Source organism: Phaenicophaeus curvirostris, chromosome 16 (genome assembly GCF_032191515.1).
Source record: "Phaenicophaeus curvirostris isolate KB17595 chromosome 16, BPBGC_Pcur_1.0, whole genome shotgun sequence".
Taxonomy (NCBI): Eukaryota; Metazoa; Chordata; class Aves; order Cuculiformes; family Cuculidae; genus Phaenicophaeus; species Phaenicophaeus curvirostris.
Window position 1 is genome coordinate 6,620,726 of NC_091407.1, and position 24,908 is coordinate 6,645,633.

Sequence of the window (24,908 nt, forward strand, 5' to 3'; positions counted from 1 at the left end):
GCTTTTCCAGGAGGGTCAAATGGATTTTGCCTTAAAACTCGCAGTTTTCAACCGCGCGGGCTGAAATCTGGCACCGCTCCTGCCTGTTCACTCCTGCCGCCCAGCATCATCCCAGCAGCGAGCCGGCTCGGTTGGGCTGGAAGGACGATGTTTCAGCTGTAACGAAAGCACAGAGGTAAAAGCCAGAGTGCACAAATTTATTTACAAAAATTCAAATTACAATATAATACAGGAACTTTTTACACACAGAATATTAGAACAGGTTACTACCAGAAGGTAAAGAAAAATATTTTTGTTTTAGTTTGTTGTTGTGTTTTGTTTTGTTTTTTTTTTTTAATAAACCACCTATTTCTTTTCAGCTATCGTTATACAAAGTCGCAGAACATGCACATCTTTACAGGGTTTCTTTCTTTTAATACAACGTTTTGCTAAGTGCAAATACTAAGTTTCTCTCTCCACCTTTAAGGCAAGTAGAACGGGATGCTGCAATCAACCACACCGAGTACCTGTTACGGATCAGCCTGGGCACAGCGACCTCCCCGCTGCCTTTGACAGGGCAAAGGGTTTCAAGAGCAGCAGGGCGAGAGGGAAAAGGGGATGCAGGGATCGGGGCAGACCATGGATGGCTCCATCGGAAACCACAGCTGCTCGAGGTCTCTGGGGTTAGAGGGGAGGAGCAGCACATGCTGTGGCTGCAGTGAAATGCCCCTTTCCTCAGGGAGAGAAGCAGCGCTGGGAGCCCCACGTTGCCCCCGGGCTGCATGCAGAGCTAAGCTCATCACTCAGGGCGCTGGGCATCGCAGAGACAAAAAAGCCTGTGGTTTTGCAGGGGACATGGAGACGGTGATCTCTCCCCCTCTGCATCTTCCAACCTCCTCTACAACTGTTGCGCCACTGCAGGACCCTCACATCCTAACCACAAAGATGAATCACAGACACCGACCTCCCCTTGTCACCTCTGCCTGACGCTGCTCCATCTCTCGCTCCATCTCTGCACTTCTCTCTGCCAAGGCTGTTCTAGGTGCCCGCACACCTCCAGACACACACCAGAAGACGGGACCGGACCATCCTTTTTGCCAGAGCTCCCAGCTATGCGGCGTCACGGACACTGGCAGCCGTCATGCCACGTCTGCGTTGTCATTTGGGCCACAGGTTTGGCAGCTGAGCTGGGTCCCGGCTGCCCAAGCGGGAGCTGGGGGGAAGCACTTGCTCCAGAAAGCCTGGAAAGCTCATCCAAGCCAGTCCTGGAGCCCACAAGATCTCAGCTACTAAAACCCCAGGATTCCCTGCCTGCAATGCGAAGCCACCCGTGCCTCTCCTGCCCTGGGTCCACTTTCTCACCACTCACTATGCTGTGAACACGGCCCTTGCTCCCCAAAACCAACGGGACAGCCTGGCTACCGCAGGAATCACACGGTGCAATGTAGGATTTAAACCTGGCTAAACCCAGTCAAACAGCAAGCAACAGAAGTCCCTGCAGCCCCAGACTACTTCCAGAAATAAATTAAAATAGAGAAAGGAAATGCTAGCAGCGAGAGAAAACCATGTGGTTACCGATGCTGGAGAGACCATGGCACCAAGGAGCTGGAGCAGAGCACTCCGCAGGGTATGGTCAGCCCACAGGCAATGCCCAAGAGGGAATAAATTGCTGACTGAGCTCCACAAGGCATGGAAGTTTCCCCTGGGAGACCTTCCTAGGGACAATAGTGCTGTCCCAGACCTTGGTGGCAGCTTCCTCTCTCCAGAAGCATCCCACCGACTGCTCTGCACCCACTGCTCGCTGCATGCCTGAGGAGATGCTGTGCCGAGAGCGGTTATGGAGAGCTGCAAGCCCGAAGCCGTGAGGTGGAGGCAGGGAATTTTACCTGAAAAGCAAATCAAACCAAGAGACACCTGAATGCTCAAACACAGGGGGAAGAGTGGGAGGGGAAGGGCACCCAGTGGGTTCCCAGCAGGACAAAGCAGGATGCGGCCCAGACCAAACCACTCGGGGAACAACAGCACAAGTGGGCTGCTAAAACCTAGTCAAGTCTTTCTGGGAGGAGTCCACTTCTCCAACCATTTTCTAAAGGGGACCAAGAGCTGTGGGGAAAGGGCTTTGTGCCAAGGCTCCTCCTGAAGCCCAGCAACTGCACCTCCTGCTCCTCAAAAGGAAGTTTTGCTTTTCCCAAATCCTCACTTCCTAAGCCCAGCAATATTCGTGTTTACCTTTTCACACACTTTTCTGAAGCCAATTCAGTCGAAGCACATCTTTTCAGAAGTTCAGCGCTGCGGAAGCAGCTCGCTTCCTGCAGCAGGAGGCTGCAGCTGCCTGCTCGGTGGCAGGGGGGTGGCTAAGGAGGCTCCTGGCTCACCACACACACAACTGCACTGGTAGTTGCTAATTCTTCTGCTACAGCACACGTCGCACACCACTGCCTACACACCTAAGGGGGTATTGGCCCAGGGAGTGTCTGCAATGAAGGCTGTGGCTTAGGCTCTGTGCGCTCCTTCCAGCTGTTTGAGGGCTGCTGCCAGAAGCAGGGGGAGATTCGGGATGGTGGATGAGAACTGCAAAGCGAAGGCCACGTTCTGGAAGCTGAGAGGCACCCACCTCTAAGGGAAAAGAACCTGAGCCCTTCAAAGAGAATAAGTTCAGTTAAAGATCAGGGTGCTACTTGCTAAAGCCCCAAGACAGAATGTACCTCTGGGCTTCCTACCAAGATCTCAACAATGAGACGGCTGCTGCAACCCCTCTCCACTTGCAGAGTGAGAAAAGCTAAAACCATTAGATGGACTAGATTTTGAATGATTTTTTTTTTTTTGCTGAGAGATGCTGGCAGGTTACAGGGATACCGGGAAACATGGGAACCCCAGCCTCGTGCCTCTCCACAAGCAGGCGGCTAGAACAGCTGACTACTCTTATCTTGTTCCTGAAGGTCTTACTCAGATGCCAAGTCTCTCCTCCCTCCCCCAAGACTCATTTAATTGTGCAGCAGCTGCTCTGGCGGGCAGGAAGGCAGGATTTTTGGAAACTCCCCGAGGAACAGCTACATCCCTGCACTCCATGAAGTCTCACTTTCCCTCCCAACACTTGCCTGAACGGACTTTGCCAAATCAAAATATATGGAAGGCCAACACAGGGAGAGACCCTTGGAAATAACGACACCAAGGCTGAAACGCCTCACAGCAAATGTTCAGAGAAGCTCTAGAGAGGGATGAAATGCAGGTAGGCACGAGTCAGACTGGATCCCCTTGCAGCTGCCTAAACCCAGAGCGCTTGGAGTAGGAAGGGGGTTATGTTACTGGGGTGGCTTTGTCCTGCAAGTGACTCTACACCAAGTGCTGTTTGAACCGGGTCAGAACCGGTGTCGAGGCTGAGGGCCAAAGTGCATAGGCAAGTTGTGCTCCAGCTGAACATTGATCTGGGGAAAATCATAATTCACCCTCATGTTGGGCAACGGGGGGACATAAGGGGCAGGGATGGGACCGATGTTGAGAGGGATGTTGTTGTACAGGGGGCGGACAGGAGGGAGTGGGAAGGGAGGGTGCACGAACGGGTAAGGGGGTATCCGGGGTTGATGAAGGTTCTGAGGAACAGGTCTGGGGATGACTTCGATTCTCTGGATTTTCTCCACAGGCTTTTCTGCCGGAGGGCCGATCCGCTTGAAGCTGTTTTCTGCAGAGACAGGAGAGAAAAGAACCAGTCATCCCACAAACAAAAGCTCTCCAAGCTTGGTGCATGGTCTTATATTTGCAATCCTCTGTTCCCAGCATGTTCTTTAAGCATGCTCTCTCCATCACTGCTTGCTCCCCGTTCCATGCTCCAGGCCCTGTGGAGCACGGCACTAGCTTTCCTTCCATCAATACCACACCACAAAAGGGGAACACCTCCTTTCACAGGGATGCGAAACAGCCCCTTGCATGCCCCTGTGCCCCCCACTACAGAACACAGACGTTATGCTGCCCTTCAGCTTCTTTGCCAAGTGGAAAGGAGACCTCTCTGTGCATCCATGACATCCCAGCACCAAGGGAGAGCTGGACACAAGCCTTGTCTCTCCCCTCAGTCCCAGCTAAAGCCTGAAAACAACAGCACTTTAAAGCTAGCTCAGTTCCTGGGAAGAACAAATAGTGTGATGAGCTTGCACTCCTCCCCAGAGCAAGACCTGGCTGATGCCCAGTGCAGCACAACAATGCACAGAGAAGCCTGCAAGCAGCCAGGCCGTGGGACAAAGTCAAGGAAGATCCAGAGCCTTGCTAGTATATCTGCGATCCCTGTGCTCTCCAGTTGTCCTCAGGCTGATCACAAAGCAGAAGACTGTGCCTTACCTCCATTTTTCTTCCTTTGCTCCTCTTCAGCCTCTTTCTGAATCTCCTGAATTATCTTCTCGTCATCTTCCTAGAAATCACAGGAGTACCAAGAGTCAGCAGGCCAAATCCTGCTGCAGCAGCCTCCCATTCTCTCAATGCTTTTCTTTTCAGCATGTGTTTGCACAGGAATGAGAAGGTAAATTTGGCTGAATTGCTCTCATTTGGGGCTGACCTGGGTTCAGCCCAAAGCGAGGCCGCGATGGGGAACTGCAGCACGAGCCACTTGCATGGAGCCAAATCTATTCTATGGAGTATGACAAAGAGGCTTGGATCAGATTTCCAGGGAGATCAGGGCTAAAATTCATTGACTTGATGGAAACCAGAGAACTGCAACCCAGCTCCTCCCTTCTGAAGAGTTGCTGGAGAGCTGTTAATCTTTTAAATGGCAACAGTCTATTAAATATTTACATTATGCTAGCACTTCTAGAGTTTTTGGCCCAACAGCCGGAATTAACACAACTTAAATACTGTAGCTCTAGTAGCTAAACGGTGCTGTGACAAGACAAGGCCATTTAGATGACGAGGCCATTTAGATCTTATCTGTAACGCTGAGGAGGGCTTAAATCACAATATGTTTCTTTAATGTCTATCTAGAGGTTATAGCAAGAATATTCAGACCCATTGCTCAACAAGAATGTTAAGAGCAAGCCAGAAACTGAAAGCCTCCTGCCTCTAATCATTTTCAGTTTTCTCAACCCAAAGTAGGAACAGGGAGACCAAAGGACACAGAGAAGCCTCACGTGGCTGCAGGTATCTACAGAGCTGGCATTTCCACCACGTATTATTACGTTAGGGGAGCACGATGGACAAAGCCCTGGAAGGTGACTATGAAAGTCCTCAGCTAGGAGACTCTTGTCTGGAAGGATTGGCCATGGGCACCAGGAGCCCAGGGGGTCCAGGCAGCTGTCAGGCTTTATGCAAGGCCGTGCTAGCGCTGGTATGAAAGCAGAGAATCACCCTGATCCATGCGTCAGCACCAGCTCTCCACTCCCAAGGATGGCTGTGAAAAATGAGTCTCTTCACTGCACCACAGCATGCAACAGCTCTCAGGGTAAACAACTGAAGAGACAACTCCCTTTCCGTGCCCGGCAGCAGATGCTTCTGCTGGCCATATGTGCAGCGATGGCTGCAGAGGTCCTCCTGGTCTCTGCAGGGCTGCATCTGCTGCTGCTTCACATCCATTGGGATGAAACACTACCTGGCACTTTCGGAAAACAAATGAGAATCACTAAACCTCCTAGACAGTGTTTGTACTCTTGGTGTTATTTATTAGGGAAGGCAGCCAAGAACAGGAGCTGTTGGATGACACACACCACCTGCGTCAGGCATCAGCATCTCTGGCTCTACCTGCACACGGAGCAGCATTTGGTTTGCTTCAGCAGCTCATCTGCAAGTGCGAAGGGTGGAGCAGGAGGGAAACCCCAAGCCCCATGTACCCCACAATATGCAAGACCCTGCTTTATTTTATTCACCCTCATTCCAGTACTGCCAAAACCCATCCATTTCTTCCTGAGCACTCTTAATGTGGAAAATATCCACTATTTTGGAGAGTGTTCTGGCTCTACATTCAAAATGTGCTTCATGTGTGCAGCTACATTGAAATTATTTTAAGTCTAGCCAGCTTCCCAGTTCCAATCTCACCGTCCTGCACGTGTCTAGCAGCAACGCCTGGGAGGCTTGCTAAGATGTGCCCTCCTTCAGCACCAGATAAGGTTTCCCTGGGAGACTGAAGTTATCTTAATCCGCAGAAAGTCAAACTCAATCCTTCCCTCCGTTTCATTACTCTGCGAGTCAATGGTTAAAATTAAGACTTTCCAGCACATGCTTGTTCTTTTCTTTCCTCCAAGCAGGCTGCTTCCATGGGCTGTTAACTACAGCCTATCCATCTCCATAAAAACTGCTGAAGAATGGCTCTTCTGAGCCTCTACAGAACTTCTCATCATCCTCCAAGTATCAGATAGCCACGTTCTCTGGCTGGAAAACAGCCTGGGCATGCTCTGCAACCGGCAGCCAAACGTTCTATGCTCCTTTTCTGCCCTAGTAGCACTTTCAAAGGGCAGCCCCAAAGCTTCAAGATTTCAATTGTTGAGCTCTTCACAGAATATTTTTTTGCAATGCTGTTGAAAATGGAGGTACCCACCTCTCTCATCTTATTGCTGAATTCTGGAAAAGATGCTCCTGAAGGGCTTTTTTAGCTATATGACAAGTAAGAAACACATTTTAAGCTCAACTGAACAAGACTACCCTATCTCCTTCCCTCACACAAGGGCACAAACCTCACCTTAAGCCTAGAACCAGGTAGAAGTCCCTTCTAACTTCAAAAAAGCTTTCACTTTAGTCTAAATCTGCGACGAATCCTCCGAAACAGTGCTTTCCAGGTCCCTCACCACTCGTGACTCTGAAGCTCCTCCACATCTCGCTGTTGATACTGAAGTACAGGGAAGCGGACACATCAAAACCGAAACTTTACACGATCCTCCTGCAGTGAGGGCTACTCGACCCCCAGTTTAAACTGCAGCTGACCTCCACGCTAATGATGGATCAACAAAGCCATCTGCCCCTGGGGCTGGCGAGCCAGCTGCACGCACAGCCAAGGTGATGCTGGCTTCAATTACTGCAGCTCCCAGAGCACCAGGGAAACGCTTAACAGCAAACCCCATCTGCCAGGTCTCCAAACGGACATCTATCTCACAAGGACAACTTAAAACACATCCCCTCAAACGCAACAGCCACAGATCCTGCCTCAACCCCATTGCCCCTTGGTCTTCAAGAGGGGGCAAACCTTGCAGCACGCCCTGGATGCACAGAAACTGCCAAGAACAGACCTGGATCAGGATGACGAGGTCCTGACAACTTCTGCGACTGCAAATCACAGCAGGGGCACAATAAACCACAGCTCCAAGAAGAGAATTTATCATCTTTGTTGCTCCTCTGCTGATAAAAATGTATTCCCACATTGGATGCTTAAGAGTATTTATACTTAATCCCACATACCAAGTCTTAGCTTCGAATTTTTTTTGCATCAATATTTCTGAGAACCTGGTATCCATTGGTACAGAAAGAACAAAAATACACAATATGCACCTTCCTACTTACGGAACTCACATAAAAATTTGGCAAGTGATGAATACAAAGAACACTTCAATCCCTGCAGTATTTAGGAAAGATCCATGTCCCAGCTGGAACAAAAAACCCTGATATGTGCACAGCAAGATAATTTTAGGATACTCGTAAAGGAAAGCTGATGCCACAAGTTCTGGCTATTGCATACGGCACTGGTACAAGTCGGAATTAAAACCCAGGTCTCAGTCCTGCAAATATTCACCATGTAAACAGCAATTTTTGCAAAAATCCACTAATACTTTGAGAAACAAAGCCTGTTTTTTTTGAATGCACAGTTAATTGGAGAGGTGGAGGATTCATCTTGGGGTAAAGCACCCACACCAGAAATTAAGTTTTCATTAGGGCACTCATGGCTGGCTGTTGTGGTAAGAAACCAGTCAATGTCACATGGGATGGAGGCTGCAGCACAATTTCAAAAGCCTCTTGTGTCCGTTTTCCTGAGCGGGTTCAAGCCCCTTAATAAAGGATTAGATTATAATTTTAATAGCCTGTTCACAGGCTGTGTGGATTGAAGGGATTTATCTTGTCAAGTTAACAGTCATCTTCCTGTCAGCTGCCTTGCCTGCAGGAGAAAAGAAAAAAGGAAAAAAAAAAACCCACCAGACCCTGGGGGAGGGTCTCGGCACTGGCCATCCTGCCTGTTTTTTGAGCAAGGCTGTAACTTGGCTCCCCTCCTGAGAGAGAAAATGCAGGGCAATGCTATAGCTATAGCTCGCTGCATCACGGGAGAAGGGAGGTGGTCAAGAGGAAAATGCAAAGGATCGATGAGATGTATTCACCCTTCCCATCTGCAAACACTGCAGAAAGCAAATGTGGTTATTACCAGCAGCTGCATTTTTAAGCGGCAAAACAGGACCGAGATTCACTCCAAACCCAAACAGCAGGATGCTCTTTGCAGGAACCATCCCCAGTCCCACAGCAAAAACACATCCCAGGCAGGCTTGAGAAGAGTCTCAGCACGGAGGAGGCTTTTCCTTTCAGCCCTCTCCCACTGAATGCAGGGAGTGCGGTGAGCATGGAGCCAATCGCAGCAGAAGGGATGGCTCGGTCCGTGGATGGATTAACTAAAGAGCTGGGCAGGGTTGCTAAGCGAGGCACCTTTTCATGGCGGGGAGGCTTGTTTCAAGAATGCTGGTACAGAGAAGCGACAGCCAGCACCCACGCAAGGCCCTGCACACCCACAGAAAGAACCAACAGGCCATCAGGAACAAGAAAATATAGCAAAAATGAGATAAAAGCTCCACAAGCCACACAGAGACAACCTGCCCCCAAATAAAACCTCCTCTGCCCAGAACAAAAGCACCATCCACAAAGCTTTTGAAAGCTGTGTTTTGATCTCCCGCGCTTCTCATTATCTTTATTAAGTGTCATGGGAAAATGGCTGCTGCCTGCCTCCTGAACGAGGGAAAACAAAGAGACCTGGCAACTATTTTTGGGCTGCACAACCCCTCCCCTATCTTTACAGAGTGCCTTTGCCACCATTGCCTCCCCCTTCCTGGCTTTTTACTGCTTGCTTTTTCCACGTATGTGTGGCCGCAGCCGTTATTAATAAACTTGAAATGATTTTTCACGATGGAGGCTTCCAAAGGACTGAGGCGTTTTGTTTCAAATCATTCCCAGCTCAGCTGTGCGGAGCCTGAGCAAGAACAGGCATCGGCTGTCTCTGGCGTGTTCCTCCATGCAGCAGGAAGCAGGGGATAAAAGCAGGCTGTGTTGTAAGTGGAACAGGGCATCCGCAGTGCTGCAGGAAAAGGGGGGCCAGGATGGGGATGAAGCAAATGCCGGCGTTCGAGAACTGCGGAGTTATTTTAGCAACACGCATTCCATATGGATTGCTTTCTGTGAACACCCTGCATTAACCGTATGCTTGCGATTACGGCATTTTATAGCGTGGTTACAAAGAAAAACCCACACCCTAAATTTAGGGGTGCTTCCCCTCTCCAAACCCTAAAGGCAGCGCTGAGTGCTTCATGCATTTCCTTAATGCATTTGATGTTTTACACAGCCTTTGCTCAGCATCTTCCGTTTATAACGCTAAAAGGAGGGATAACTGCAAACACCCTATAATGATCAGTCTCCTGCTTTGAACTTTACTGTTGAGCGTTTGGGAGTGTTTTAAGAGTTTACTGAAAACATCTTGAACTTTAAAGCCAAAAAAGCTGCTATGCGATATTACTGATAGCCCAAAGATGAGTACTAACTTAACAATAACACATATGAGAACAGAACCTCGCTTATCAAAAGAATCAGAGTGCACTGGTCAAAGAGCATTACTGGATTTGTACAAACCAGCTAAAACACACACATCGGCCTCAGGTTTGCTACAGATCCTTTGAAATCAGGGCAAATACAGCCCCTGAGTCGCAGAGCCTCTTGTTTGCAGATCCAGTTCTCACTGCTCCATCCCAAGCTTTGTCTCTGGCAATATTGCATCAGCCCCTCCTGCAGCCAGCGGCTCTGGGCGAGCGGAGCCAAAGCCAACACGGGCTGCAGAACAGGCACACGAGGACTTTTGGCCAAGCAGCTTACTGACAAGAGCGCTTGGCCCATGTTCATATCCCACAGGAGTGCAGGGCACCGATTAGCTCTAGGAGAAATGCAGTGATTAAGCCATTACTGCCTGCTACCCTGGAAGCTGCTGACCACAGCCTGGTTGCAGTTTGTCTCCGAGCCAGCAAATACTGCACCAGTACTTTTAAATTAGACTCCAGGCTGATTACAGCACAGGGACAAGATTTTAACTAACCTTTTATTATGGGAAATTTTGAAGCATCTGCTTTACTCTCTCAAGATCATTTGAGACAAAGACTAACAGATGCTGCAGTTCCTAGAGGACTGTCTTTAATTTGTTTTTAACCCAAGCTAATGAATAGGTTTACTTATAGTTTCGCAAGAATTATTTCAAACTCAGAAAAAATTAAATATTTGGAAAAGAACAAAGGCTCCTTATTTTAAAGAAATCTGAACTCTGCTGTGAATAATGAGTTAGACCCAAACATACCCTCCACAAAGGTATGAAATCATCCGGGTCTGGCAAAAAGATGAAGTCTACATCCGTGAACTGCAGATGGACAAGACTATGGCACTGTGACCATGTCACCGGTCTGCTGTGAAGATAGTTCCAAGGCCGTACATGAGTATATTGGAAATCAGAACAAAGCCATCCTATCTCCCTCCTAATGCAGGGAGAGGAGCAGCAGCACCTAAACAAAGGCTGCAAGTTCCACAAGTGACAAGAAGACTCAGTCTTGTCTTCTCTGCACTTGCACGTACACAGAGTGTGGCTGCAAACGTGTGCAAGCCCACAACAGATGCTCCTTTCCTATAGGTGCAGCATTAGCTGTCTCCTGACTTCAAGAGAATAGAAGAAATTGAGCCAAAAGAAGAAACAGAGGAGCTGAGAAAGGCATGAAAAGATGCTAGTGCAGTCGGGAGGAGTAATCCCTTGGATAGACATCATCTCTAACAAAGCACAAGACACTACTGATACAGTGGCACTTTGCTCTTTCATATCCGCACATCAAGACTGAAATTTGCCATCCCCCCTTCACATCTACCACGTTAACTCCTGTTTACATGCCCCATATGAGTGCAGATCACCCAGATGGGACTGGGTTAGTGTCACTAAGCCACCTTACAAAAGCACAATGCACACAGGAATCATTACTTCAGTCTCAGAAGCCAGCAGCAGTTTCACATTGATCTTTGCACTGCAGTGAGGACAGTCACCCAGCTTCAACTCCTCAGCTCACCAGTGCCCCATCACCCCCCAAAAAAAAGAGCAAGTGGTGCCAGCTCTTTGCTGACGGTGGGAAATTTTTCTTTGCCACAACATTGGTTAATTAGAGAGCTGGGAAGGGCCCGGTGACAGTGCCCTCTTTGTACTGCTTATTTATTTATTTATCTTTAAGTACAGTACAAGCTTTTTTGAGAGGCCTCATGTTTTCTCTGGCTCTGAACAAATGCCATCACCCAGCACAATCAGCAGCCTGATGGGAACAAAGGACACCAGTGCTACCGAACACTGAATCACTGAATCGCATCTCGGTGGAAAGCAGGGAGGAGCAGGACAGGAATCCAGGGAACACATAACCAGGTGTTAGAAATACTACAGGGGTGCCTAGAAGGTGTCTGTGTTTAGTTTAGCACCTCGCATTGATAAGATAATGCGGGGAATAAAGGCAGGCAAGCAGAGGACTAGGAAGTTTAGATGGCTGGGGCCCTGCTGGGAGATCCCCAAGAGCTTTCAGGTGGAAAGGAGAGATTTAGAGCGGTTGGCTCCACACAAATGCAGGATTGTGCACATCCCCTGCAGAAAGAGGGGCTTCTGGCTGTCTGGCAAGTTGCAGCAGCTCAAGACAAAGAAGTGTTGGGAAACTCAAAGCTCAGACAAGCCCTGGGAAGGCAGATCCACATCCACACTGCTTTACTGCTTTGCTGAAGTCAGGAAATTCAACTCCTGCTCCTACCTACGCTCCTACGCTCCTTCCAGATTTCTGGTACTGAAGACCTCTGTTAGCAGAGATGCTGCACTAAGTTTTCCCAGGCTTGTCACAGCTACAAGCTGTATTAAGTTACTACAGCTTCCCTTACAGCTCAGTCCTCCCTTTGCAGCTGGTGACAACAACTGTGAGAACAGATCCAACTGAAACTCTGGGCCGCTGGATCACAGGCATTTTTCTCGGTCTCTGTGATGGGACTTGCAGAGCCAGCAGATCATCCAGGAACCAGAGCGACACAACTCCCCTTGCCTCCAGATGCAAAGCTGTACCACACAGCATCTCAGCTGCAAAACTAGGAACGAGTCCCAGTAATCCCATCACTGGCTACCATGCCTGGTGCCAGCCCACACTCCCCACCAGCTCTTTCCTCAAGTCCCACTCCACAGATCAACACTCAGAGTGCTTCCAGCCAAAGCCCTCATCTCACAGGAGCCGATTTTCCTTAAAGCAACACCAGTTCCTTCTAAGCTGTGGTCAGATGTGACTGTGCTGATGTAGGCTTCCAGTGTGTTTTTTAGCTGCCTTGGGAAAGGAAAAAAGCTGTGCTGTCTAAAACCAGCCGCCTTCCTTGGGTGGAAGGCACGGATTTCAACACGCTGGCACTGAACGGTAATTAAAATCAGAGTGCGAACCATTTACAAAAGTCTTTCGTTACTTACTGTGGGATCTGTCCACAGAGAGCACTTTGCGCAGTCCTGGCAGGGCGCCCCGGGCGACCGAGGGTGTTGGCAGAAGTGGTCGTACCCGTTAATGGCAGCTCGGCAGAGGTAGCACATCTGAGCACCGCAACGGCAGGACATGCGGTTGCAACCCTCCGATTTAATTAGGCCAGTCCCACACTTGTGGCATTTTCTAATTCGGGCAGCTGTCATTTTCTCTTCTCTGCAACACATAAGGAGGAAGAATAATTAGAGAAGGGATGTTTGCAGTCACCAGCCTGTGGTAAAATTACCATCATGCTATCCCAGTGATGCTTTAATGCCCCTTTCCCAGTGCACTTCTCCCCCTCCTCTTTCCTCTCACACCACCCCCATGGTCCACAGCTGTTCCAAGGAGGTTTGGGCTCAGCTCCCCCTGGAGCCAACCCACAACAACTCAAAAACAAATTAAGTGAAAAAGTCAATCCCTGGCTGCATGCTGCAGAGCCGCTCCTGGTTTCCAGGCGAGCCAAATTACCACAGCAACAGGCTCCAGCTTGGGAGGAATTTAAGCTGTGAGTTGAAGGGGCAAAGGGCACGTGGATGCTTGACTTGGCTGTGGAGAAATACAGCCTGGAGATAAAGTTCAGGGAAAGCAAACCCTTGGCTGTCATTTTCTCTCTGGTTTTATGTTTGTCTGTTGCTCCAGCTACAAAGTTGCCATAATTACGTGCATTTTTTTTTTTCCAACCCTGGGTGCTACTCTCCAAATTTATTTGGGTTTTGTTAAATTTAAATCAGTAACTGAAAAATAATCACATCTTTCCCCACAGACTGGGCTTTTCTCCTCTTAATATTCCCCACATACATTTTCCAGCGTTTATTGCTTAAGGTTCAAGAGACTGGTTTTATTTTAACTGAGCACAAATGGAATCCAGGACAAAGCATAGTCCCTGTCCCCGAGAGACATCCTGGCAGTGACACGTGCTCCAGTGCAAAGGCTAAGCTCGCGGCAATACTATTTTGGCACAGAAATGGAGGAAAAGCTCAGTCATTTAATTAAAAGACTTATATTCCTAAGTTGTCATCCTAAGGGCCAATTTTCTGACCACTGGAGATCACATTGCAATTTAATTCACAACCTAGAAGTGAAATCTGATGACAGAGAAGTAAAGAGGCTGTGTTTTCATTGAGGGAAGCAGAGCTCTCTGGCTGTACCGATCTGACAGTGGGGAACAATTGTCCTTAGCCAGGCATCTCCACCCAACTACTTTAGAGGACCTGCAAAGTCTCTTTGGGAGATGACAGGGAGGGATTTCTGAGGAGGATCACAGCAGCAAACTGGGCTCTAGCACAGGCCCACAAACCATCAGTGCAACCAGAGGGGCAGGGAATGGCAAGGTGGGAATTTCAGCTGCCTTGCAGCTAATCAACGCTCTCACACCATTATCCCTGGTATGACCTGCACCCAGAAGCTTGGAGATATGCTAAAAATAGAGGGGAAAAAACCAACTTGAGATTGACTTTCCTCCTAGCTGCAGCTGCTCTTCCCGACGCCGCTCCACAGGATGCTGCTGATGCAGAGTTTTTTTTGGAAACTTTGAGCAAGGCAGGAAGCTTGGCCTGAACTCCAGCTGTGCTTCCCTTTCCTTACACAGGGCTTCAAAAGGAAGCTTTGATTGTATCGGGCAGTAAGACTCATCTACCCTCAGAAACGTTCCTGCCAAGGGTTTTGAGACTGATTCTTTTCCTTATTAGGGACATGACAACTCGTTCCTCCTGCCTCTCACCCCTCTTTCCTACAGGAAGAGGAGTGGCAGGGAAAAGTCATATCACATCTGTGAAGATTTTGTTCTGAATTAGGGACTGCAGGATGAGCAAGCAAGAGTCATTCAGCCTCCCAGCGGTGGAGCTTTCTAGTCTCTACTCATGCCAGACAGACTGTAAATCAGAGGGGAAGGGATTGGACCATGTGGGCAAGTCCCAGTTGACTGCATAAGACATGCAGCTCCATGGATGAGCCTTCTCTCATTTCCTAAAGGCAGAGGATTTCGTCATTTACTGTAGCAACGAGACAGATCAAGCTTCACAAGATTTTAGGGAGAAACTCAGGATTTACACTTGTGTGATTGCAACTAAGACTCCAGTCAATAACAATTCCTTCAAACTGGTTAGAGATAGACAAGCTTCTGTAAGAAAACACATCCCCTTCCACAAAGTCAGAAAGCAGTAGCTGCGCAAACTGCAAATCTAGAGTGGAGACGATATGCAAAGGGTAATAATGATTTACTGTGACTTAATACACTTATTTGCCTCTGCAAAACACCTCCCTTCTCCCCCACAGCAGCACTAATGGGGGTTTCGCACCTCTAAGAAGAACCAGGTGCCAGCCTGCAGACATCAGGCTAGCCAGAGGAACCGGCTGGGCTGGTGACAACTCTCCCACGTTCTCAAATTACCAGGTGGATCCGCTGCCAAGTATCTTTCACAGAAAGAAATCCTATCCTGGGAGCCTTCTGCCGCCTCAGCTTTGACATTACAAAGACCTCCCTGAAAGGAGGCAGTGACACCCAGCAGAACTTCAGGGTCTCTGCCAGTCACAAGAACAGAGAGGTTTCTCCCCTCCTCCACACCAGAGTGCATTGCTGTTACGAATTCATCCACCCCCTCACTTTTGCCTGGTTGTGGGGTTTACTTACATGGATGTCCGGTATTTGATGTCATCCTTCTCAGCCAGCTGCTCGCACGTGAGGTTCATGTGCTCCTTCCACAGGCCCTGGCACTGCCGACAAGTTTCCTGAGGAGGAGAACAAGCATTAAAGGAAGAGAAGACTCAGCACAACACTACAGCATTAGAAATTGGAGAAAATTCCCATCTCTTCCCTCACCACACTGCAAATTCTTGGCTAAGAATGGGGCTAGCCATAAGGTGTAAGAGATCTGCAGGTCTGTCCTCCAATGGAAACAAGAATAAGTCCATCAAATAATGGGAAGCAAGAGTTTTTCCAAGGCACAAGAACCCAGGTACAAAATGAGTCCACTACTCCCAGTTCGCCTAAAACTCGTGGAACAGCTACCAGGTTCACCAGTTCCTTCCTGGAGGAGACTGCAGAGATGAAAATATGGTGCTAAAGGACATCAAGGTCATCTGTTCCCCGATGAAAATCCTTCACCCTCATATAAAGGGCTCCTAGTTCACATGGATGGAAATCTTGCAGCTGCATCAAAATCTCTGCCTCACCATAGATGCAAGCAAATCTATATTATGCTTTGTAAAACCTTACAAAAATAAACTTAAAGCAGTTCACATGAGTGAACAGCTTGAAATGTCAGGATGTGGACAAATGTCCATAAACCAGAGGTGGAATATGAACAAATATTTATGAGTTTAACCAGAAGAGCTGAACTAAACTTAGAGCAAGTGACTGAACTCTCCTGTTGTTGTAAACTCTTCAGCAACATGGCTCTGATCCGGGACTGGTAAAGATGTCTGGAGGCACTACTGGCAAGGGAACTTGGACTAACACCGAGAACAGAGTTGATTTTGTTGGTTGGCTGGCCAAAGAAAATATCATCTTGTTTTGGGTCAAACAAGAGATTTTCCTTTAATTTGAGGAAGATTAAAAAACACCCAAATCAAACTTGGAAAAAAGCACACATTTTATAATCCAACTGTTTCATCTTCAGGATGGCTGGGGCTCAGCCTTTTAAATCCAACTTTCTCCCCCTTGGCAGGAAAACCCATCCCACGGTGAAGCTTCCTCTTCCCCTCTACAAAGGTCCCAAAAGAGCTTTGCCCAGCTCTGGTTGCACTATTAGTGAACGGCAACAACTGCAGGGACAGATCTTTTCCTACTGCATTACCTTAATTTCATTTTTATGAGGAAATCAGACATTCATATAGAAGCAACTACTTAAAGACACACGTAGGCAGCAACATCCGTTTGACTGCAAATCAAACAAACAGGATGAAGACCAAAGCTTCCAAGGAAGCCACCTCTAGGAGGGGGTGCAAAATATGGGCTTGTTTGTATTTGTGGCTTGCTGGAGGATGAATAACAGCATGTGCTTTCATCTAGAGAATTAAAGGCTCCTCATCCTGGCTGGTAAGCCAGACGTGTTTGCAGACTGCAGGGTAAGGCTGTAGTAAGAGGAGAGCCAAGCACATGACTGTGTCCCAAAAGCTTAGCAGAGGGTTTTGTGATCGCTCCCCTTGCAAATGCACCCTTTGGCAGGCAGACACTAGTTTTAAGGCACAGTAAATGCCTCAGTTCTATTCATTCTCCTGAATCATTCATCATATCCACATTTGCCTGCTAAAGCTGTTAAACCAGGCACCATTTTGTGTGCATTTGTTGGCAGGCCACGTCCAGCTGTCATCGGCACAGGAGGGTCAGACTTGGAGCCCTTCACAAACTTTGACGAGGAACCACCTCCCCCATTTATTCTCGACACCCAGCTACATGCCGTTCCAAGATCAGAATCGCTGAAGGTTTTTTTGACATACACCAAGGGTTAAAACCAGTCCTTGGAGCCCTGCTACACAGCACCACTTTCACATGCCAGCAACAAAGATTTAACAGCTTTCTGCCAGAAGGGTTGGCACACTTTTCAGCCAGGAGCCTACTATTCCCAATTACTTAACTCCAGGAGCCTCCTTTGCCGCCGAATTAGAAACGATGCCCTTCTGGAGCAGATGGTGCCGCTTATACTTTCATACCAAGTCATTCCCTTTGCCTTTTGCTACTGCCACCCTCCTCACTCTGCTATTTAAAAACAATGCTCTCCCTTAGCCGAGGCCGCTGTTCTTTGCCAAACAGTTGTCTCCTACACTCAGGAAAAGGGATTTCAGTGCAGGCGAGGAGAAAGGGAAGAGGCATGGCAATGTAGGTTCCCAAACACCCTGGGATGGCATGAGATAGGAGGTATCCGGTTCCCCGTATTACCGTGACCGCTGCGCAGCGAGTGCCTTCGCAGCTGTGTGCATTTCTGGGATGCCTCCCAAAACGTGTTGGCCATGAGGGGCTGCAAAGCCATGGGCAGTTCCACCTGCCTGTTTCACTGCACCCTGGGAAGGAGGTGTCCCTGTGGCTTCCTACCTCCGAGTGACACCTGGTGCTGCCTCCGACTGAGCCATCTCCTCTCCAAAACAGAGGCAGAGGAAAACGGACAACACGTGCCATTAGCAGAACTCGATGCAACATCTCCCCTCGTTCTACCCAAGACAATGGCACATTGTTGACAGCCACAGGAAGCTGTGTTGGACCCCTTCATACAAAAGCAGGGAGAAACCCCACAGTTCAGACAAAGGTGACTGCTCCAACGCTGTAACTGAGGTCACAGCCCTTGACTGAGACAAGAAAAGTGACCTTTAATTTTCACTCCTAGTCAAAACCCAACCTGCTCGGCTGATGAGGGCTTTGCACGTCTCACGTGATGACAATTTTGATCTCTACAGTTTCCACAAGGGGTTCTTTTATTTTAGAAACACCTTTTTGTATGATAAGGAAACATCCTCTGCCATTATCATATTAATTAACCTAAACACACAGTAGGATGGCTGGTTTTTTTGCAACCAGCTTTGATTGTTTGAATTGTAAGAGCAGCATTGGCACAAAGACCGGCTACAGCAACATAAGGCAGCATCGAAACCCACACAAAGAGGGAATGAGTCCTTCCCAGCCCTGAAATCTTCTACTCCAAGTATAGCAACCAAAAAGCAAATCAATCTATCAAAATAAAGACCCTGCCCAACTTCTTCAGCACCTCGTCTGTTCGCAAACCCTGGACTACTCGTGTAAGGATATCTGATGTGGGAAGCATGTTTTGGTTTAGTTTTAACAGCTTCTAGGTTAAATTTGTCCTTCCTGGATGGCATCGATTCTATGCATTTCTTCCACCTTTCCCCAGCCCACTCCTCACAGACAGGTACAGCTAACACAGCTCATGCTTTTGGTGCGAGGGGGAGAGCATTGGCATAAACCTTGGAATTAGCAAAGGGCTCCAAACCAGGCACAGAGACAAGAGATTAAGTATCTGCTGCCTGTTACATCTGCCTGAGCTTGGCAGGCAGCCTGGGACAGTCCATTAATGTGCCAGGCTGGGACAGCAGAGAGGAGGATGTGATGGAGAGGGTGCTTAATCGCACACTGTAATCTTCTCACTGTACATCTGTTAGAGGTAGTGGCTCTGTTTCCTCTTGCTGGCCGCCAGGAAGCAGCCGGGATTAACACAAACATGTTTGGGTTCAGGAGGATCCTTTGTTTCCAGGGTCAGCAGTGCGGATACGCAGCTTTCTGTGCTCAGGGCCAGTCTGGCTATGGGTGGCCAGTTTGCTTTTAGCTCGCTCATCACAATCCTTAAACGTCCTTGTTAATTGTCCCAGCACCTAATGAAGGCAGAAGAGAATTTCATGCGAACCTACTGCCTTCCTCAGCGCTTCTAACGGTTCTTGCAACAGATGCTACAGTTTTAAAACGCAGCCTAAACTTCAACTCCTCTATCTACTACAAATAACTCTAGGGTGCAGCTCACATAGTGGGGTAGGGAAGGAAAAAAACTCAAATACTCAACTTCTCCCTGCCAGTCTCCAGGTCCTTTTGGCTCCAGTCAGGCTGTTGTACGCACTGCCAGCAATGTAGATGGACCAGCTTTCCTGCTTCCAACCCAAACAAATGCCACATGGACAAAAACATCAGATGATACGCACAGATCACAGACCGACTGCCCACGGCATTCCTGTGCACCTGCTTCTTCTGGAGGAGTTTACTCGAAGCCATGTATTGACTGAGCAAAATGCAAAGGGAGGAGGGGAAGCTCAACTTAAACAACAGCAGGCGATGGACTAGGCTGTCATCACTGCCCTCCAACCTCTCAGTGGCGGCTCTGAGTGGAGTCCAGCACCGGCCCTAGCTCTCCATATGCTGGTTAATTAAATCCTTCTGCCGCTGCGCCGTGTGACTCCCTGCATCCCCCAGGAAGGGCAAGTTGTATGCTCCAGCGGTCCCTGTCGATTGCATGCATGGTGACATTTGCTGCCGAGTTCCCTGCTAGGAGTGAGAGGGACATAAAACATACCGTGTATCCTTTTGAAGCTCACTGGGACAGAGCCCTGGTGATTTACTCTCTGCTTCTTCCAGCTTTCAGACTCACAATAGCGCAGGCCAACCTCAAAGAAGCCAAGTTTTACCCAAAAGCAGATGTGAATGCAATAGTCTTAGAATAGCACCTCAGGGCCAGTCCATACTGCACGGGTTTAATTAAAGGGTTGCAATTCCCAACCAGACGCGTTAATGGGAAAACAAAGAGCCACACAGTCTTCCTCCCCACAAAGTCTCCACTGTCCACAAGGCTGCACTGACCTTAACTAAAAAAGGATGCAGAAGTAGCTAAATGAATGCAACCTTTAAGCACAGATAAGCTCTGATGAGCAAACTCCTTCAGGGCTCTTTCTGGGATTTCCTATACGTTAAGCTAGGATAAAGAGGTTTTAATCCAACCCAAGACAATCCATTTGTATGAGGGACCCTCTTTAGAGGTGTACAAACGCCCAGCACAGGGAAGAGGGACCCAAAGTCCGTAGGTACCCAACTGCTCTGTCCAGAGAAGTGCTCCTTCCAGCACAAACTGCTGCAGCTCTCTCTGGTCCTGGGGCTGCCTGCATCGCTGCGTGTAGCGGGAGAGACGGGCAGCAGGTACCAACCCCAATGCACAAAATCCACATGGCGTGGAGAGATGAACTCTGTGCCTCAGATGGGCGAGGAGGCAAGGAGCAAGCGGCTGGGAGAATGCGGATGCTGAGTGGTTTGGGGCTCCCCCAGGTCCCTGAGCAGGACTGTTCCCCAGGCAGCGCTGCCGCTCAGCGGCTGCCAGCCACACCGCAGCTCGGGCCCTGGGACAGAGAGGAGGAGAGAGCAGCAAAGAGAAATCCAGGAAAAACAGAAGGCTCCTCTCCTTAGCATGGCCATGATTTATAATGGGAGGGGAGAGGCTGCAGGAAGAAATAAAGCAAAGGCACAAGCCTTGGACTAGGCTGCAAGAACATGCCTGGGTGTAAACACAGAGACCTACAAGTGACGAGGAGTTAAAAACTGGATAAGGAAAATATGCACATATATCCAACATCCACCATGAGAGCTGGTTAATGCTTTTATGGCCGTATATTAAACTCCATTATCAAAAACAACAATGCAAACCAATGCCTCCTGTTTTGCATGTTAAATTGAGCATATTGTAGTCCCTCCCCATCTTTAAGAGAGCAGAGACAAGCAGTGCCCTTTTGCTACCAGAAACGCACCAGCAGCCTGGGTCCCAGGGAGGTTTGGGTCACCTGTGTCAGAATCAATAACCAGAAACACGTGGAAACTCCTACCCCACACGTGCCTAAGTCAGTAGGCCTATTCTATATTTGTAATTCAAAAGTTACCAAAACATATATACCAAACCACAGCAAGCTTTCCCCCTCCCCAGAGCTTGACTGTAACAGGTCAGATCGACTGCTGTTTTAGGTACAGTGGTTAGAGACCTACAGAGCAAAAATATCTGCAGCTTCACACAAGAAGTGCTGCTCAGCATCAAGATCACCCTATTGCAGCTCAGAGGCCAAAACTGTGCTAGCACAAGAAATTGTTCACTGATCTCATGCTTGCTTACTTGGAGAAAGAGAATAGGTCTTTCACTGAGAAGGACCATGCTTTAATTTGAACTTATACAAAACTTTAAAATAATTTCATTATTTGGGATACAATCATAGAATCATAGAATAACCAGGTTGGAAGAGACCCACCGGATCATCGAGTCCAACCATCCCTATCAATCACTAAACCATGCCCCTTAGCACCTCATCCACCCGTCCCTTAAACACCTCCAGGGAAGGTGAATCAACCACCTCCTTGTGTAGCCTGTTCCAGTGCCCAATGACCCTTTCTGTGAAAAAAAAATATTTTTTTTGAAAGGTTTTGTTTCAAAGCTGCTTCCTCACAACCTCCAGAGGCACGAGGAAGGTATCAGAAGCTGCAGGCAGCAATCAGCTGCACAAATGAGTGCTGAAGTATTGGCATCACACGCTCATCTCTCCAGCATCCCTAAACTAAGAAACAAGTGTTTCTCATAAGGATAAGGTTTCCCCCTTCTCAAATAACCTTTTTCAGAAGTTAGCTCCCTGCCCTGAGCAGGCTGATACCGCACACAGCATTGCTCCAACTCAGCCCATGGGGAAGTTCAGATATGGCCGGTGAGAATTGGCTTTGGGGCATCCGCTTGGTCACTCTATAAAGGCAGGGTAAATATAGCCTGTGACCCCACACCAAAGACTGTGTCTAAATCAGCGTACCTGAGGCCATACTGCTCCTTCCTAGGGCAGAAAGTTAGGAGAAATTCAGTACATGCTACTGGAAACACATCTGTAGCTGTTAAGTGGTTTCTAGATCTGCTGGACTGATTGTAGATAACGGCGTCACGCCTTCCTAGCCAAGGTAAACACTGAAATACCAGCAGACTGGTTCAAAGCGCTCAGCAGCTGACCCTCTTGCATCTCCCCAATGCAATTGCCTTACCCCATTCAGTGGAGGAGAGCGAAGGGATTATCCATTTAATCCTACACACAACCTCGCACAAAAAGGGATACTGCTTCCACTAGCAGGAACTCTACGTGATGAAATCTAGCAGGGCTAAACAACAGGGGCAGCAACTTTGGGACTGAGAGAAACAATAGGGACCATTGGAAAGAAACAGATTTAGATTTCAAGACAAGCTACCTGATTTTTAAAGGATAACTCTGGAAGGTCACTCAAGGGGTTGCACCCCATGACATCAAGGAGGTTAAGGTGTAATAAAATCAGGGTATCTTATTTGTAGAGGTACCTGCTAACAATCCACTGTAAGACTGAGAAAAGGAACAATTACTAAAGTTGATTTTGAAACTTCCCTCTTACGCCACCACATGATAAATCCCCTGTCACCTCAGACACAAATCCCTACCTGGGGACTTGGGCGCTGGGAGCTGAAGAAACCCTCCTCCAGCCCTGTCCTATTTGCTCGTGGTTCTCTCTCCCCCTACCGTCTCCCAGATTTTACTGAAGCGTGAAAGGATGGCACAAGGAACCTGTTACAGATGTCCTCTCCTCCATCAACAGTTGCATGGAGATCCAGGTTTACGTAACACACCTACAGCTGCTTTTAATGAGTCTCTGCAATATGGCAGTTCTGATTGTTATTTGGCAGCATTAACACACTCAGTTTCTAATTTAGAGCCTTTTTAACTGAGCTCTAACTACAGCAGAAGTTAAAACTCCAGGTGTTTACACCAGCAAGGGGTGAGAAAAGGCAAACTGTGCGAGAAGAGCAGCCATGTTGATGAACAGCTTTAGCCTGAGCCCAAACACACCCACACAAACTGAGCAAACACACTTTGCTTTGGTAGGAAAATGAAATCTGAACCAGGGGATACCCCACAAGTAAGGAGCTCCTACCTTTAGATGGGCCATATAATAAAATAAAATGAAATGTTGGGGAAGTAGCAAAATAAAACAAAAGCAAAGTGATACCTGGCCTTCTTGAATCTCAGAAGTTAAGATGACTTATTGTTGCCTATGTGGTACAGTTACCTCTTAACTGCTACTCCTGACAAGAGCTCTGTGCAGACAGTAAGAGGACAGCTTTGCAGTCCCTGAGCTGAGCCGCAGCGCACACAAGCTGCAGCAGCCATACCATGTATTTATAGTAATAGATTTATGGCAGATAAACTGAAAACGGCCCTCTCAACTGCTAACCTCCACCTTCCAAATTCACCGACGTGACAGTGAGTCATCTGCAGCTCATTTGCTGCACTAAAAATTTGCTGCTAGCTGTAAAACCAAAACCCATGGTCCGTATGGGCAGCCTTCTGAAACATCCAGTGAGAAAGAGCGTCACGTGAGATTTTTCAAAAGCCAAAACCACTGTGAAGTGCAGTCTGGTGGAAGAGTTTATACCTGAAGCTCCAGTGCAGACATGCCCTAGATTTCCTTTCGCCCCACAAAAGCTATTCAGTTGCCTGTTCAAAATAATAATAAAGATATCATGCAAATGAGTATGCACCAAAATAAAGGAAAGTACTGAAAATTAATGAGGGAAACAGATGTGCCAGCGACTAATCGATTCCTCTTTCTGAGCCCCCAGATGATGTTTCCATTCCCTCCTGTACTTAAAGCACCCACAAGCCCAGCCTAACACCAGCTGAAAGGCAAGGAAGCCTCAAAATTGCAACTTGAGGGCAGTTTTTCAAGCCCCACTAAGGCTGATGGCCTCGCCGTTTCAGCAAATGCAGTGTCCCACCTCCCCAGGACAGCAGGGAGGGACAAGGACACTGGGAAGGAGAACCAGTAAGAAAAGCGATGTCCAAAACTACTGGGCAGAGGCTGCAGCAATTGAAAGCGTCTCTTACCCAAAGCATGTCTTGCAATGTGGGGAAAACACCAACTTTAACTCATGCCAGGCATACACAGCTACAGAAAAATGTGGGGCTTGGAAACACTTTGGAGTAAGCGGAAGACCATTGCGGATCTGCAGACATCTAAGCGATTAGCAAATCCAAGGGGACCCTCTCCACCTGTACCAGCTCTGAACCAAAAGCCGGCAATCCAGCGGCTCGCTTCCGCACCATCACACGAAACCAGGCAAGAAGCATGGAAAACAAGACTGAAAACAACACCTCAAACCCCAAGACCTTTGTTGAGGTTCCAGTGCTGTGCAGAAGACGGCCCATCGCAACAGAAGTGAGATGGGAAGAGCGCACTGCAACCCTCGCTGTTGTGAAATCCCAAGGCAAGCAGTTCCCTTTCTGTTATGCCTACAAACACTGATCAGAAAGACTGGTTCCCCTCTTCCCTTTTGCTTCAGTAGAGGGCCCAACAAGTTTAATTAAAGTGCACTGTTCAACTATTTGCATAGCATGACCTATTCATGGACCAGAGATGTTGCAAGCTTGTTTTCTGTAAAAGTCAAGAAAAAAAGCTAAGCCACTTAATCTCCAGGGATCCATTTGAGACACAGCGATTGTTCCCAAGCAGCAGCAGGCATTTCTGCCTCAATACAATCACAGGAGCAAACCAAAATGGAATATTTCACATCATATCACTGTTGTAAATACAGTTTTGAGGGAAGAACCCTCGGCCACCGAGGAATGCTGCTGTTGTTGCAAGATGGGGGTCCACTGGGTGGACAACGAGGGCGGTGAAACACTGGAACAAGTTGTCCAGGTTATGGTTGATGCTCCATCCCCAGTAACATTGAAGTCCATGTTGGATGGAGCTCTGAG

At 48.1% G+C, this 24,908-nt stretch overlaps 1 protein-coding gene across 1 annotated transcript in view; it reads right to left on the reverse strand.

Moving 5' to 3' along the window:
* Positions 1–186: 186 nt before the first annotated feature.
* The window catches only part of RNF216 (ring finger protein 216), a 77,543-nt gene continuing 52,821 nt past the window's right edge, over positions 187–24,908 (reverse strand). The window contains exons 14-17 of the mRNA XM_069870397.1: positions 15,313–15,410; positions 12,635–12,857; positions 4,309–4,378; positions 187–3,658 (exon numbers count right to left, since the gene is read on the reverse strand). Of these exons, the coding sequence (XP_069726498.1) occupies positions 3,339–3,658; positions 4,309–4,378; positions 12,635–12,857; positions 15,313–15,410 (711 nt within the window). The 3' untranslated portion in view covers positions 187–3,338. The remainder of the gene's footprint in view (positions 3,659–4,308; positions 4,379–12,634; positions 12,858–15,312; positions 15,411–24,908) is intronic.